This window comes from Lissotriton vulgaris, chromosome 8 (assembly GCF_964263255.1).
Source record: "Lissotriton vulgaris chromosome 8, aLisVul1.2, whole genome shotgun sequence".
NCBI lineage: Eukaryota > Metazoa > Chordata > Amphibia > Caudata > Salamandridae > Lissotriton > Lissotriton vulgaris.
This window is the reverse complement of record NC_141696.1, coordinates 565,628,449-565,645,567: the sequence shown is the minus strand read 5'-3', so window position 1 is coordinate 565,645,567 and position 17,119 is coordinate 565,628,449. Positions and strand designations below refer to the sequence as shown.

At 42.5% G+C, this 17,119-nt stretch overlaps 2 protein-coding genes across 2 annotated transcripts in view; one reads left to right on the top strand and one right to left on the bottom strand.

Annotated features, from left to right (window-relative positions):
- Window positions 1–17,119, top strand: part of UBAC2 (UBA domain containing 2) — an 873,507-nt gene that overhangs the window by 461,147 nt on the left and 395,241 nt on the right. The gene's annotated exons all lie outside the window — the stretch shown is intronic.
- Window positions 10,745–13,124, bottom strand: LOC147697724 (uncharacterized). Its single transcript, XM_086933333.1, has 2 exons — window positions 12,794–13,124; window positions 10,745–11,472 (listed from the first exon to the last, which is right to left on the bottom strand). The coding sequence occupies exons 1-2, from the start codon at window positions 13,122–13,124 to the stop codon at window positions 10,745–10,747; spliced, it is 1,059 nt and encodes a 352-aa protein (XP_086789459.1).

The window sequence follows — 17,119 nt, the reverse complement described above, 5'->3', positions numbered from 1 at the left end:
GATCATCAAAGGTCGGAAAGGTCTGTGAACGAAGACCTCTCGGGATTCTTTGTACCCTCAGATATTGTTTCAGAGTTGCGCCGTCCCACCAGCGCGAATTCTCTGTTTTTTTAAGTCGTTCCAGTTTAAGAAATTTCTGTTTCAGGCTGGTTCCCGTTTGCTGATTTCCACTTGTCCTAGTGGTAGTTGGATGTGTGCCTTTGGAGAGATTTTCAAACATCTCAGAGGCGATCTTATCCCTATCCATTGTGAATCTGATAGTAATTGGGTTGAAACCGTAGTGGCTGCCTTCCTGAGTCAAGAATATATAAACAGTCAGGGAACAGGTTTTTAAGTATTCAGGAAAAATGGCGCTCAGCTAGTCACGGTATGTCTTAGAGTCTCATGATATAAAAATTAGGTGCTTCTTGGCAGAGGAAAACCTTAACCTCTGTAAGAGAAGGGGTTCAGAAACCTCTCTCTAATGTAAATGGACAACAATCCAGAGCACACTTTGCGTATCAAATCAAGAATCAAACTTCAAGCGGTCAAATGATAAAAGTGATGGGATAGATCATACACGTATAAGTCTTTCAAAAATTGTATTTTATTGTTTCAACAGTGTTCTTTCTTGAGAATCACTGTGTATGTCACTCTAGCCTACACGTGTTTCATCACAGCATGTGGCTGTGAATCTTCAGGGCTAAAAGAAAAATAAATAATAAACAGAAAAAGGAAAACAAACCAAATCAACATATAATATGTGTGGAGGGTGGGGACACCAGTGAAGTGGAAACCAAAAGATGGGGGTGGGAAAAAGGAGTCAAAAAGTGACTTTTAAATGAGAAAGCTCACAGGCAGTTTTACATATCGGGTCTATATGATTGGCGCGTGAAATAGGTTGTGTGTGGTGACATACGGCCTTAAGAAGGGTTACTGTAATTGCTAATTTTGTAAGAAATTCCTAAGTTAAACATCAGCAGAATAAATTGTGGCGTGCGGTGACTTTACACGGTTAAATGTTGACCCTAAGGTGGTCCAAGCTTTAATGATTCAAATACACTATCTCGAGCCTCAAAAATGAAAAACGGTTGCATTAAATAGCGTCACGACAATAGCTTCTAAATTTACAAAGCATCTACTGTGACGAGAACACATTAAGCATACGAGTAAAAACAATTGCGAGGAATGCTTCTGCATATAACGCTGTTTAACTATTCCAAAGCATACATTAAGCATACTAGTAAAAACAATTGCGAGGAATGCTTCTGCATATAACGCTGTTTAACTATTCCAAAAATCGTGCCCTCTTATCTTGGCAAAACAAACTTTAGTTCATGGATGGGACAAGTGTCCTTAAATGCTTAAATGTAAACACCTAGAAATCTGGAAAACACGTTTAACCTAAATCAGGAATCTAAAAGTATTTCCAATAAGTATGCTACTCGTCCGAACGTTATTCTCGTTAAAAAGGGGTACAATGCGTAATTAATTCTGTCATAATTCAAAATCAAAATGTTATACGACTAGTCTCTGGTGAAAATTGATATAAACTGTATTTAGTAATCACCAAGTGAGTCGCAACGCCTTAATGTTACTCTTATCTATTCTAAAGTCCATGTACATGCTTCCTGATACAGTAAACCTAGGTTGAATAATCACTTATTTTAAGGATAAAACATCCCTACGACAGGACCCCAACGATTTCAATTACATATGTGAATGTCCTAATCCAATTAGAGGGTCTGAATGGAAAAAATGAGTAAAGGGTCAATATTGCACGCACTCCATATTTATAGAAAAAATGGACTAAAGGTTCTGAGTTGCAAAGCTAAACCAGGCACTCCGGAGAAATAGTCTAAGAAAAAATATAAGAGAAAAGGGGGGTTTTTTCATGTACAATTACCTGATCTCAATGATCAAGGCGCGTTATCTGTTAGTTGGGGAAAAAAGAATATAATCAATAAAGACGATGAAGGCCGGTGTCAGAGAAGGAACAAAATAAACTACGAAGGGAACAATTCAGGATTTGAAAGAAGGACTCACCGGGAGACCGGTGATAATTCCGTCCCGGTCCTAATCGGGATGTTAACGTGTGGTTGTAGGGCGGTACCGTAGGTAAACGGTTACCGTTTCGTCAACATAGAGGATCGTGTGTAACCAAACACACAGCGTGGGTATTTTAAGGCTACATGAACAAAAGAAGGGAGAATATAAATAGGAAAATAGGGTCGGTGGACCATTGTAACGCAAAGGCAAAAAATTCCTACATGGAGACAGATTCTCAGGCTTACCTATTAGCCCGTGGGTTGAGCCGAATGCAGCTCCTGTTTCCGGATGCGGGAACAAGCACCACGAGGTTCACGCCCCTCAAATAGGGTAATTGGCACAAAAAGACTAGACCGCTCAGGGTGATTGACAGTGGGTAGAAATGGAAGAGTTACTAAATGATTGAGCAGCATCACCCAAAATAGCGTAAAGTACAAATAAGGGACGGGAACACACGCAAAAAAAACGTAAAAGAGGCACCGGGTAAAAAAGTATGTGTACAAAGCTGATAAAAAGACTCTCAACGAAATTAAAAAAGGGGGGGGAAAGAATTTTTGCACCATATATATGGGGGTAGAGGGAAAGAGAGACTGCTCTCAGCAACGCGAGTTACTATGGAGGTATGGGAGAGAGTGACCAGGACGATTGCCTGGACACACAAACCTACGAAACAGTCCCCGATATGGCACTGCACGTGGCTAAAGGAACTGCATAAGCTAAGGGGGTTTAAAAGGTGGGATGACATTGGAATATCTGTATTAGGAGACTTGCTGAAAAGGGGGGACCTGAAGTCCTTTCAGACGCTGAGGACGGATTACGGATTGCACCACACTCAGTACTTGAAGTACGCGCAGCTGCGTCATGCATGGAGGGCGGAGAAGGCGCTCTCCTCTCCCTTACCAGAGTATGCCCCGCTTGAGGACCGCTTAATTCAGGAGCAAATCCCGAGCAAATTAGTTTCCCTGACTTGTAAATCTCTGATCAATAATATGCCTGACGGATTAGTGAAACTGAGAGAAACATGGGAACTAAATCTGGGGGAGATGGACACACTGGACTGGGAGACAGCCCTGATGAATCCCAGGGAAGTCGCAAAAAAGTCCCGTCTTCGGCTCATACAATATAAAATTCTGCATATGGTATACTACGATAGACTACGACTGCATTGTATGGGGGGAGCTAGTGACACTAACTGTCTGAGATGTGGGCATGCGAAGGGAGACTTTTATCATACTATCTGGGAGTGTCATGTAATTCAAGAATACTGGGCTGAGATAATAAGGGAACTGGGTGAGATACTGGAGACGGCTCTCCCGTTGAAGCCCAAATTGGTCCTACTAGGAATAACAAATGATGTTGATCTGAATCGTCCACTCTTAATTTTTGTAGCACTAGCTTTAGTGGTGGCTAAGATGGACGTGGCCCAGGCTGGGGAGCTCCCATACCTCCTCAGATAGATGAATGGAGAAGGGGCATGGATATGTACATGGCAGCGGAGAGGGTCACATACAAAGCTAGGGGATGCTCCAAAAAGTTCACTTGAGTATGGGGGAAGTGGAGACGATATCATGGCGTGGACCGAGGACTGTGAAGAGAGGAGGAAGAGATACTCTGTTATCCAGGTTGCATGAGGGGAGGCCTCCGAACGATCCGTGCATTATAGAGAGAGGTGGGGCATCATTTTATAGATGTGTCATGTTACTAGTGGGATCGTGGGTATGGCGGATGGAGGGGAGGCAGGGTATGGGAGATGGATTCATGTGACATGCCTTGTATGTTTATGCATTATAAAAAAGCAAATACAAATATTAAAAAAATAATAATAATAATGATCAAAAGGGGTATGCTGAGGATGTCCCCTTTCCCCAATCTTATTTACATTTTTTATTGAACACCTTGCGGAACACCTCCGCAAACTCAAAATAAGGGTTCCCATAGAAGGGATGGCTAAGCATAAACTATTCGCAGACAAAATGTTATTTCTCCAGCCTGATCAGGTCAACATCAGCCAAGTTATGCAGACAATAAAAGACTTTACTAAAATAGGAGGGTATAAGATAAATCCTAGTAAAACAGATCTATTGCTCTTTAATGTAACAGCTGCCGACCTTTCAATCTCATTGCAGCCTCCAGCAAGAATGCAGTCCCCAATACCTGGGGATATCAGTAACAAATAATTTCTCTAGTTTGTTCTATCTTAACTATGCAAAAATGTTGCGAAAGATAAAGGGAATGCTCAATAGGTAGTCACTGCTCTCCTTGACAATAATAGGGTGCAACTGCATGATTAAAATGTTGGTGTTACCGCTGATGGTTTTCCTTTTTTTCCAATAAAAATCCCGAACACTTTTTTTTCCGGAATTAGACATGGTATTTAGAAGCTTTATCTAGAGTAAAAAATCATATACAGTGAAGATGGGGGTTTTACAACTCCAGAAGTCACAAGGAGGACTGACGTTGCCCAATATGCTAAGTTATTATCACGCTGCTTTGATGGATATTCTCTCTAGGGATTTAAAATGGGTGCAGAGCATTAGATATTTTTTTTATCAAAAAGATGATTTGGGAAACAGAAATCAGCTTACCAGTTTTTATTAAAACCGCTCAACTGCCCCAAAAAAACAGATATAGGTTTGTACAGGATACTTTTGCGCAGATGAGAGCCCTAAGCAAACTTTATTATACGCCTTTCGATGGTTCAGTGCAATTGCTGCAGGTACCTGGGCTCCTTTTAGCAAATTGTGAGGTGACATTTTGGAACTCCACAGGCTTTAAGACCTATGGCGAGTTTATTGTACAAGACAAATCTATCTCCTGGGTAGAACCAACAGCTAGGAGTGGCCCACAATGTATGCAATATTTTTTAAGCTTCAGTCCGATCAATCACTTTCTGCAGGTTATAGTAAAACATTTAACTCATGAACCCCATTTAGTTAGTAGAGCTCTGGTTATGACCAGATTGCTAGGAAAAGGAAATTGGTAAAGATGGTGAAAGATCTTTCCTTACAGTTTGATCTAACTAGTTTTGTTTCCAGGATAGGAGAAATGACACAACGTCATCTATCAGTGAGAGATTGCAATTTATTCTGGAGAGAGGATATAAATCTCTTTGGGCAGCAAATTTTAAAAGAATGTCATTCCTGTCTAGATGGATGTCATACTACACCCCCGAAACGCTTCATAAAATGTATCCAGCAGTATTAAACAATAGTTTTCGCTGCCTACAACAAGGAGAAGGAGGTTGGCTCCACACGTTTTATCCATGCCAATATCTTTTGAATTTCTGGCAGGAGCTGTTTGAAGCAATTGGTCAAGCTACAAATGTAACTCTAGTTCCAGATGCCACCCTTCTATTATTTGGTGTCTCAAAAAGGAGCTGACAATTAGTGCAAGGTCAACAATACTTTATATCTATAGCCCCAACGATTGCACGGTTAAGATACCGACAGTCCATGTTTGGAAGAATAAAGTATTTTCTACTATGAAGTTTGAGGAGGCGTATGTAAAGTGAGTGGGGGGACTTAAAGGCAATATTTGAAGAAGGTTTAAGGGTATTTTAAAGCTCTGCACCGATCTATGAAGGAATGGTAAACCAGTGCCTATCCATATCCATATCCATATTAATATTATAAAGAGAGAGCCCAAACTTTTGAGGCGGGTAAGCTCCGGAACTACAGCACCAATCAGAACACCCAATACAGCATTGGAATGCTGAGTATAAGCAGATGGACATAGGCTAGACACCAGCCCAATATATACATTACAAGTGAAAAAGACCGTTTTGGGACAAAGTAGTCCGTTGTGGGCGTGGGCGTTCTGCTGTAAAGCAATGCTTGCGTAAAGCGTTCTGTGTGAGAATAGCGTTCTGACACGTCTTGAAGTGGGTGTGTCGTTTAGCATTGTTGTGGGCGTGTGCCTTCAGAGATGCCGGAAGCATTGCGGAGAGGGGGAATAGGGCAATACAGTAAGAAAGGTGTTCCCTCAATGGCCACAGTTTTTCAATATGGGAATGCATCCCATTCTTAGTATGACATAGGTGACAGATTCACAACAAACAGTTTTTTTAGAATTTTCTTCAAAAAATATATGAAGCTTTTTATTTTCTATTAAGCATTGCTTTCTTTCAAGTTTTTATATTTTTTCATAATATTAATTCATAGGAGATATTTTATCACATAAATTACATTTCATGAATAATTTCATGGTTCATACAATAGAAAAAATATATAATGACAATAGCAATATACACAACGAAAACAATGTATACAATTACATATGCCCCTGATATCACACAATCAATCACAACATGCTACCACATTCATACTCTCACTACATTCAAACACTCAACATCCGAAAGCGGGAACTGAGTCTTAGTAGGCAGGGAGCCCCCCGCCAACTGGTAGGTCTCAAAACTCAGTCTGAGACCCCGCACTTGGTCGACGCGCGTTTCGGCGGCACAAGGCCACCTTCCTCAGGACCTCTTCCAGGCAGTCAAGCCCACATGTACAGGGGACCTAGAATATATAGTAAAAAATACTGTCACCATCTATACTCTCAAAGAGAAGAATAGACAAACCCAATATACAAGCATCATTAACATAGTTAAAAATGACACTATATAGGAGGAGCTACGACAGCAAGTAAGATGGCCGCATAGTCTCCCGGCTCCGCTGACCTCCGTCTTACGCTCCAAGATCCTGTCACTTATCCTGATTTCCTGCCCCGGATCCGTGTGTGTGAACTAATCTGCACTCCGATGGTGTGATCCCGGGGTTTTTCTGACATTGTGGAGCTGAGTAACGTCGAGGACCGATTTGTGGCCTAACCCAGTCTGGAAGCCGGGGGCTCGAGTGCTGGCTTAGCCGGGTCTGAGTTGAACAACAGCGGACTGTTGAGTGCGGCAGGGTCCGGTCTCTGGAACTTTCGAAATGTTTTGGATTGCTTTGCTACCATCTGCAGCCTGGTGTTGTGTTGGAGGTGAGGAGACGAATGACGCATGGTGCTGTGTTGCAGGGGTCCCTGACCCGGAGGCCCGGCACTTGTATCGCCGGCACACCTTGGGTTGGAGTCTCGTCGCGCACTAATGCATGCTGACGGTTGGTCCCTCACGGCTCAGTCCTTCTCCGGCTGATCTTACCCCAGAGAAGGCGCCTCTCCGTGGGGATCATTATGCCTGAAGAATTATGGAACCGGGCGGAGCAGGCCCAAAGTGGCCCGTCATTGCGGGAGGTGCTGGCGTCCCTAGAGGCACTTCAGGCGACTGTGGCAGCTCAAACCTGCGGCCTGTTGTCGGTGGCAGATGGACTTAAAGGACTGAGACCGGATCCTGACTCGATGCCCGAGACCCGGCAGCCAGCTTGCCTTTTGATCGACGCCCCAGTGGCGCAATTAGACCCGGTGCTGGAAGCTGTGCCTGCCCCTACAGAAGTGGATCTACTTGAATGGGCTGTGATCGGTGACTTAACTAATTTTTTGGAATCCCCGGTTTTGCAGCTGTCGGAACATTCAACTGCTGTCCCTATCCTGGAACCTTTTAATTGGTACTGTGAACTGTTTTGGATTGTATCGAACCCCCTCCCCAGTCGGTATATCAAGATGGCGGATGTGATAATGCCTGGCTTCGGAGACGGGGAGGGACATCGTTGGTACCAGCTGCTTACTTTGGGATCTACTGTTCTTTTTTCATCTACTGAACTATGGTCCGACCACTTCTGGGTATCTTTTGACATTTTGATGATGGGGCTTTATTCGTCTGAGGGACTCGGCGAATTTGATCGACGGGGTCAAGGCTGAGACTGTTGTTTGGGTTGTTCATTGTGGTTTTATCGGTAACGGGACTGCTTCATTAGCTTTACGAAGTCCGGGGCAGGGTTGGTGGTTCCCCCCTGGATGTTTTTTCAGTTTGGACTATTCAGATGTGACAGTTTCGGGGGGACCCCTTTGTTAGGGCGGGGGGGGAGAGACCGGGAGCACGTAGAAGATAGCCCTCCTCCATTTCCCCTCTTTGGGTGGGGTTTAATTTCTTTCTGTCTTTCTCTGGGCCTTTCTATATTTCGGGTCTCAGTTCTTGGGCGACAGGCACGCTGCTAGGGGGGTAGGCCGTAGTCATCTGCAGGGGTGCAGGGTGGGGGGTTGGGGGATGGGTGTTTTGTTTTTCGTTTATTTCTATGGCCTTTTTTCTTCTCATCTTTCTTTGCCCTTCTCTTTTCTTCCTTTCCGGGTCAGTGTAATGGGGTCATTTTTATGGCCATCTCTGCTGTTTCATATGTGCCTCAATTCTCGCGATGTTTCAGTGCTACTGGGCGGGCATTCAGCTGGCGCGAACTGTATTTGTATGCTTGCTTAGATCCTGTATAGTATGCTTTAACGCCGCTGACTTACACGAAGATGATTTAACTGTGGACATATTGCTATTTCGCCCCCCCCCCCCCCCCCCCCCGTTTTTAGCAACTTGAGATATTGTATGGCAACTGATCCTTCTATCTTATATTATAAAATGGAACCTTTTTATCCTGTTACCAACTTGATATGTTTTACAACCAGTACGTTTAGTGGACGTGGCGAATCCGCTCCCCGGGATGCTGAGTCTGGGTTTTGATTGTTTTATTGTGTTGCAACTGCTTAGCGGCCGGCCCTGGGGGTTGTAGGCCCGTGTTTGTACTTGGTTGAAATGTCAAATAAAGGTTTTCCAAAAAAAAAAAATGACACTATAGCTCAACAGCTGACCAAACACATACTGAGTCACTGAGTGTACATACACCAAAATTGTATAGAATGTTAAAAAGAGTGAGAAAATACTAACAAGGGTGCCTAGTGGTCAAAAAAGTAAAAAAGTTACTAAAGGAAACTGCCAATGTTACATCTGTTTTCAAGGCATAAGAAATTATCTCTAGACTATTATGCATACAGTGATGCATCACACATTTTTTCAAAAAGTAAAAAGAGTCTGCTAGTTTATTTATAAATACCTCATTTCAAAATTCATGGTAGGCTCACATTTACTTACGATTAAAAACCATTTGTTCCTCTTGGTTCAGAGAGGACGGCATCACAAGCATGAACCATGTGTGAAAGTAAATCAAGGGAGTTTACATTGCAGTACCTAAGAGACAAAAAGGGACCAGTTCTAAATAGCCTCATGGTTTCGATGTGTAGGCGATCATGCTATATTTCTAGTTAATAGGCCCATCTTACCCCAGTTCAAATGAAAAGGGAAATTCAGAAATATCCAGTTATGTCAAAAAAGAAGGTAACGCGGATCCGATGATTCAGAGCCTGATATGGTATACAACTGAAATGACAAGTATCAATAGTAAGCAAGATGAGGTCTGTCCATTTCCTACGAGTCCTATCTCGTTAATGTCATGACATGGTAGTACAAAGGACCCACCTTTTGATCGAGTCTGTGGGTCCTGCTCTCCCAATCAAGATATCTTACTCTTGTTTCCTTCCATGTAAGATTGGGGCTAAAATAAATCACTTCCCATATCAACGAATTACCTAAGATGTAAAAAGATTAAAGTCTCAGTTTCTTTATATCAGGGGTGAGAAGTAAGACACTCGAATATGCAAGAAACTAGTTATTCATCGAGACCGCAGTATACTGACTATGGAGTATACCACAATTAATATATGTAATCCCTCAAGGCAATGCCTTTACCTAGGAGTCATATCGTATGCATGCATTAATGTGCGTACGCCAACAAGATCGAGTCGCGCTATTACCATTTAACCGGAAATCAACCAGTGCGCGTGGACAAGTCACACCCCGATAGTCCCGTTTAGGCAGAAGATAGATAAGCGTGTGTCGACAGACGGTAAATAACTAGATGCTAGTCCCGTTTAGGCAGAAGATAAATAAGCGTGTGTCGACAGCCGGGAAATAACTAGATGCTAATACACTTGAGTCTCATTTAAACATAGAATAAATATACGCGTATGCACAGACTGGTTACCAAACACAACCGCTAAACCAAACGCGGTAATTGCAAAAAAAATAAATCCATATCTATCTCAAAGCCTTACTTACTGCAATGTTGCACAAGATGTAAGCAATCACGATCTACAGCTGGATGGTATAACTCCAAACAGTGGAAAGAGCCGGTGGCCATGTTTTTAAACTGAAAAAACGATGCAACTTTCGCGATATCTTGCAGACTGCCGAGAATTAGTGGAAGGCAGTAAGAGAAAACCTACGATAGAAAGCGGACTATAGTCTATGCTGGAAAACACGCCGACATGTTGAAATGTGAAACCGTCGCAAATTATGTTAAATACGGATGTGATCCGAACAACTCTATCAGATTATATGCCCCACAAGGACATATACTGAGAGCAGAAGAAACGTAGATTAATTATTTAAAGCAAAAAGACTATTTCCTTTTTTTGAGAAAGAATGTTAGATCATTCAGCAAAGACGTCAATAGAGAAATATCTGGAAACATGATTCAAGGAAGGAACATGATATATCGATGATACCGTACAACAACCAGACTCAGGGGATATTATCCACATTAGTATCTATCACACTATCTGAGATTACACTAAGGTGTGTGTAGCAAACAAAAACTGCCAAAGGGCTAGTTGACTCAAATACAGCAAGTGGATACCTGGAGAAGTGCAGGCAAGAGGAGGGAACAAGGCATGTCAATCATTGATAAACACATAGTTACAAAGCTGGAATAACAGAGGACAACTATGTGAAATCAAATAGCCTCTATTTCGTGACATACCACGATATTTCCTCATTAAGGCCACGTTTGACGCAGTCCAGATGATAGATCCAAAAGGTTTCACGTTTTTTGCGTGTAATTTCTATTAGTTGGCCTGATCTATACTGCACCTTCTCCAGAATTGACCATTTAATTTCTTGCTCATTATGGTTCATTTTTAAGCAATGTTCAACTAGTGGTGCCATCAATTTCTTAGTTCTGATAGCAGATTTATGTTCGCTAAAACGTGTGCGGAATTCGCGACCTGTTTCTCCTACATAAGCCAGCCCACAACCACAAAATAAAATATAAATGATATTACTGCTGCGACAATTTGTTAGGTGGCGAAGTCTGATTTCCTTGTCATTATATACAATAACCTCAGATGTGATCGCTGAGTCACAAGCATGACAAGAACCGCATCTGTGGTTGCCCAAAATGACAGGTAAGCCCGTGATGGAACGTTGATCATCTAGAGGAGATCTTTTAACCTGACGAGTATGCACCAGCATATCTTTCAAGTTCTTATTTCTTCTGAAGGCTAGCAAAGGTAATGGCATGGGCGGGGCATTGTCGTCTGTGTTCAAGATTCTCCAGTTTTTATTTATAATATTCCTGATTTTAAAGTTCAAAGTTGAGTGATTTATCACACATGTAATCCGATTTTGCCTCAACCGATTTGATCCTTGTAATAATGCTCCTCTGTCGTAATATTTTGCTCTTTTATAAGAGTAGTATGAGAGAGAGGGTTAACCCAAAGGAGTCACTGGGACCTGGGTATTTGGCGTTGAGAAGAAGGGGTCCCAGTAAGAAGGACGTATGAATGAAAAGAATTTAAGACAAAGTAAAAAGGAATAAATACATCTATAATGTTTTATTCACATTATAGGAAAGAAGTTGTCAAAACCAAATGTACAATACAAAATCGTATCAGTGCCCCTGGGGGTAAGGGGGACGTGCAATCGTGAGGGTAGTGTGAGGAGGGAATTAGTGACAATAAAAGCACGTATTATTCAGACATTCTCATAGGTTAAATGTCAATTAGACAGCATATAGACATTAAATCAGCTTGAAAGTTCAAAATACACATGCCCCTAGATCCGTACTATACACAATTTGGGGTAGGAGGAGGCTGTGTAGGAGTTGAGAAAGTCGACGTTTCGACCCAAGGGAGGCAGGAAACCTTAAAATCCTTGCAGGTGGGTCTTCATCAGGACGGGAAGAGGGTGGCGGGGCAAGCAACCTGTTTTAATCAGTGTTGCTGAGTTAAGTTAATTTGCTGGGGTCGATATAAGCAATAAGTTTTGGAAAAGTACAATACATATCCCACAAGGGTAATGAGGAACGAAACGATCCGGGTGCTGCCTCGAGGCAGCCGAGGCAGACGCTACGCTCTGACTAAGCTACGATAGACGGGTCACAGACTCTGATTAATCCATTCCTGCTACGGGGACACGAGACTGACTTCCCTCAAATCGAGATTTGGAGTGGTCCCCAGCCCAGCACCCGGATCGTTTCGTTCCTCATTACCCTTGTGGGATATGTATTGTACTTTTCCAAAACTTATTGCTTATATCGACCCCAGCAAATTAACTTAACTCAGCAACACTGATTAAAACAGGTTGCTTGCCCCGCCACCCTCTTCCCGTCCTGATGAAGACCCACCTGCAAGGATTTTAAGGTTTCCTGCCTCCCTTGGGTCGAAACGTCGACTTTCTCAACTCCTACACAGCCTCCTCCTACCCCAAATTGTGTATAGTACGGATCTAGGGGCATGTGTATTTTGAACTTTCAAGCTGATTTAATGTCTATATGCTGTCTAATTGACATTTAACCTATGAGAATGTCTGAATAATACGTGCTTTTATTGTCACTAATTCCCTCCTCACACTACCCTCACGATTGCACGTCCCCCTTACCCCCAGGGGCACTGATACGATTTTGTATTGTACATTTGGTTTTGACAACTTCTTTCCTATAATGTGAATAAAACATTATAGATGTATTTATTCCTTTTTACTTTGTCTTAAATTCTTTTCAGCTTTTATAAGAGTGCCGCACAAGACGATGGGGATAACCTCTCTTGAGTACTCTGTCTTTAAGTGCTTCTCCATGTCTATGGAAAGCAGCCATGTCCGTACAATTACGGCAGATCCGTAAAAATTCCCCGAAGGGGATGGATTCCCTCTGACAATTTGGGTGGTAGCTGTCAAATTTCAGGATTGTATTCTTTGCTGTAAGTTTCCTGAAAAGACTAACTTTCAATTGTCCGCTGGTACCCTCAATGCTGATGTCTAAGAAGTCAACTTTGTTATTATTATAATTTACTGTGAACCTCAGGTTTGTATCCCTGGCATTAAGCCAGAGAACAAACGCTTGCAGCATATCAACTGATCCACTCCAAATAAAGAAAATATCATCTATAAAGCGTTTCCATATAGATATATTTTCAAAAAATGGGGCCATTTCATTATAGATGTTATGCAGTTCTCACTGCCCCATGAACGCATTTGCCACACTAGGGGCACAAGATGCCCCCATTGAAGTTCCCTTGATTTGTTTTTAAAGGGAACCATTATATTCAAAGAAGTTGTTCATGAGGACAACCTCAAGACATTGCAAAATAAAAACATCTGGTCGATTATCTGGGAACCTTTGCAGGAGAGCTGACACCGCCTGCAACGCCCGGCACTGAGGTATGTTAGTGTATAACGCCTCAATGTCGAGCGTCACAAGGATGTCCGTCTCAGGGTTGAATGGGAGTCCCTCAATCTTGTTAATGATGTCGCCAGTGTCGCGAATATAGAAGGCATATTTGTGGGTAAGGGGACACAGAAATGTGTCCACATATTTGGATAGAGGCTCAGTACATGACCCAATGGTGGATATTATGGGCCGCATAGGGGGATCAGTTTCTGACTTATGTGTCTTGGGTAAACCATAAAGTGCGGAAATTATGGGACATGATTTATTTAGAAAGACATATTCATCGTCACAGATAAAGCCATCTGTGAATGCAGCTTGAGTCATTTCCTGGCTATGAACACTTAATCTCTCTAATTCTCTTCGTGTTGCTGGTCTATAGTGATCTGTCACTGCCAACATTTCAGAAATTTTTTGATCATAGATGTTTTGATCAAATACAGCAATCCCGCCACCTTTATCACAAGGTTTGATGATAATCGTAGAGTCTGTCTTCAGTCTATTTAGGGATGCAGTTTCTAGTTTGTAAAGATTGAATTGAGGTTTATGAGGATTTTTAATGACACGCTCAATGTCCCGGAGGACACTCTGTTCGAAAATGCATATCTCAGCACCTACCATGCCCAGCGTTGAAGTAAATGTAGATGGTGGTTTACACCTGGACAGGTTATTATCCTCATCATTCATAGATCAATCTAGAAAGAACCTATTCAATCTGACCTTTCTAAAAAAAAGCGAACAAATCTTCGTGTAATTTAAATTTATTTAAACCCACGCTAGGTACAAATGATAGGCCCTTACTCAAAACCTGTATGTCTTCAGATACTAGTGTGGCTGACGAAAGGTTATAAATAGGTCAATTTTCCTCATTGGTGACCATGGGTATGATTGCTGACCCATCTACCACCAATATTGCTGGTTGTGGTTCCTGGCATTCTGTTGAGGAGGTTGAGGGCTCATTTAGGGGGAATAGGGTACTTGGAGTTGTGGCGTTTGGCCGTGACGCTATGTAGGGCGTCTAAGTGCACCAATCAAGTCTTTGGGGAGTGCGTGAACCTACTAAGGCACACGCCCTCAGTGTGCATGCCAGGACTGATAAGGAGCGTCGGCAGGAGCGGACACACACGTTCGCATTCTGCGGAAAGGACAACAAACCGCAGAGCACACGCTCACCTTCTGCGCAACAGAAAGAGGGGTTCTGAGCAGCCGCACAGGCAAGTCGCATGAAGCAATAAATGTACTATGCCATGAAATTTTAACAGGGGCGTCGGCAGGAGAGGACACACACGTTCGCATTCTGCGGAAAGGACAACAAACTGCAGAGCACACGCTCACCTTCCGCGCAACAGAAAGAGGGGTTCTGAGCAGCGGCACAGGCAAGTCGCATGAAACAATAAATGTACTATGCCATGAACTTTTCGTACCCGGACAACGTCGGCACGGGCTGCTAGTCTATAATATATTAAATCTGGTTCCTACTTTGGGCCATCAATGAATATGTATTTAGCAATAGTTCATATAAATTTGGGGTTAGTTTTTTTTTTTTTAAGTAAAATGTCCCGAATCAGGTTCTATCCTTTTTGCTCTGTATTCCGTGGGGCATTTTTTAGGCACTAATGCACTTCTTATGCACTAAGTCACTTTCCGATTAGAATAATGTACTTTATCGAGAATGCATTTGGTAATGTAAATATGCTAGAGTGATATTGTTGCGCCTTAATATTGTACTTTTTATGCACTTAAGCACTTTCTTTATTCTGCAATAACGCATTGTATTGAGTAGGGCTTTAGTTATCGAGGAGATGTCTGAGCAGTACTGTCACACTTTAATTGCTTATTGCACATGTTATGGAGGATGAATTAAGGCTCGTGCAAAAATCAGATAGCGCTTTGCTTCTGAAAAGATGTTCTAAGTCAGATTTAATTGAATATACTGCACTTTACTTTTTATTGCAAGTGGATGTGCACACTTATTTTAGTCAGAATAAGTTAACAAATGTGAGATATGTTTATGTATTCAAGAACTGCTTTAGACCATCAAAAATATCTGTTGCACTTCGAATTGGCTAAAATCAAATATGTTTATTTTTCATTCATATATATTTATGAATGAAATATTGGTGACAACTCTACGGTCCTACGTACAAGACACCAAGGACTTCCTGAATAAGATCCAGGACATGAGATGGGACTCTGGTTATCTGTTGATGGTGCTGGACATTACCAGCTTATATACATGCATAGAGCATAGTCACGGTCTGGAGACGGTCCGACACTTCTTGGACCAACGTCAAATGCGGTTTGCACAGCATAATATCATGATCCTGGAATTCGTAGAGCTCTGCCTCACTAATAATATCTTTTTGTTTGAAGACCAACTATAAAAACAAAGGTCAGGGACGGCGATGGGCACCTGCTTTGCTCCCAGCTATGCAAACTTGTTCGTTGGCTGGTGGGAGGAGCAGGTGCCCAGGGGCTGTGTGGTGGGGCAAGATAGGGATGAAGCAGTGTGCTGGCATCGTTACATCAACGATTTATTCATTGTAGGGCTTGGGGTAGTAAATACAGCGGAAGAATACATCAGTGTACTGAATAATAACAAGTACAACCTGCACTTCTCGGGTACTATTAGTCCGGTGGCAGCGGAGTACTTGGACCTGAGGGTGTTCGTAGAGGAGGGTCAGGTGCACTATACAGGAAAGAGACTGCTGGCAATTCAATACTCTTTGCCAGCAGCAGTCAGCCACCCCAGCTAGTTAAAAGCATTCCCTACGGGGATTTATTGAGACTCCGGAGGAATAGCTCGAGAGACAAAGATTTCAAGGTGGCTGCAGCGGAATGTTTAGCACGTTTCGCAGTTAGAGGGTATGGCGAGACGTTGCTGCAAAATGCCTTACGTAAGGTGAAAAATATCCAGAGGAGAGAACTACTTAGTGCTAAATCCCCCAAGAGAAATCCAGAGAGTAAGGACGATATGAGTAAAGGTAAATTCAGAATGATAACTCCCTTCTCTACGGGGGCAAATGATTTAAGAGCCATGCTGAAGAAAAATTGGCACATTCTCCAAACTGATAGTGTGCTACAGGATGATCTGCCAGCATACCCTTTGGTGACCTTTAGCAGGGCTAGGTCACTAGGGGATATGCTTGTAACCAGCCATCTAGAAAGACCCGTACTCAAGAGCAACACATTACAGGAAATGAAAGGCTTCTATCCCTGTGGTTGCTGCAAGGCCTGTGCAGGCAGCAGGAGAGTCCTATCGTATGAGATACTTGATACAGGGAGAACAATGCACATTAAAAAATTCATCACCTGCAGTACCCCGTATGCAGTTTATTGCTTGGTCTGTCCATGTGGCCTACGCTACATTGGCAGTACAATCAAGCTGGCTTTGGAAGAAGACCGTTTGGTCGAAAGGTGTCGCCATTAAACGCAATTTAACACACAGACCCTGGAGTGCGAGTCGTTTGTGTGGTTCTGGGGAGAAGAAACTCTGGTCGGGAGCCCTTTCAACTATTCTTCCGGGTTTTCCGACACCTGGGACTTGCACCAACCTCGAGAGGACGAGAGCGAGTGGAGTCGGAAAGCCTTTCTGATATATATAGATATATATAGATATATATATAGATATATATATCTATATATATATCTATCTATATATATATATATATCTATAT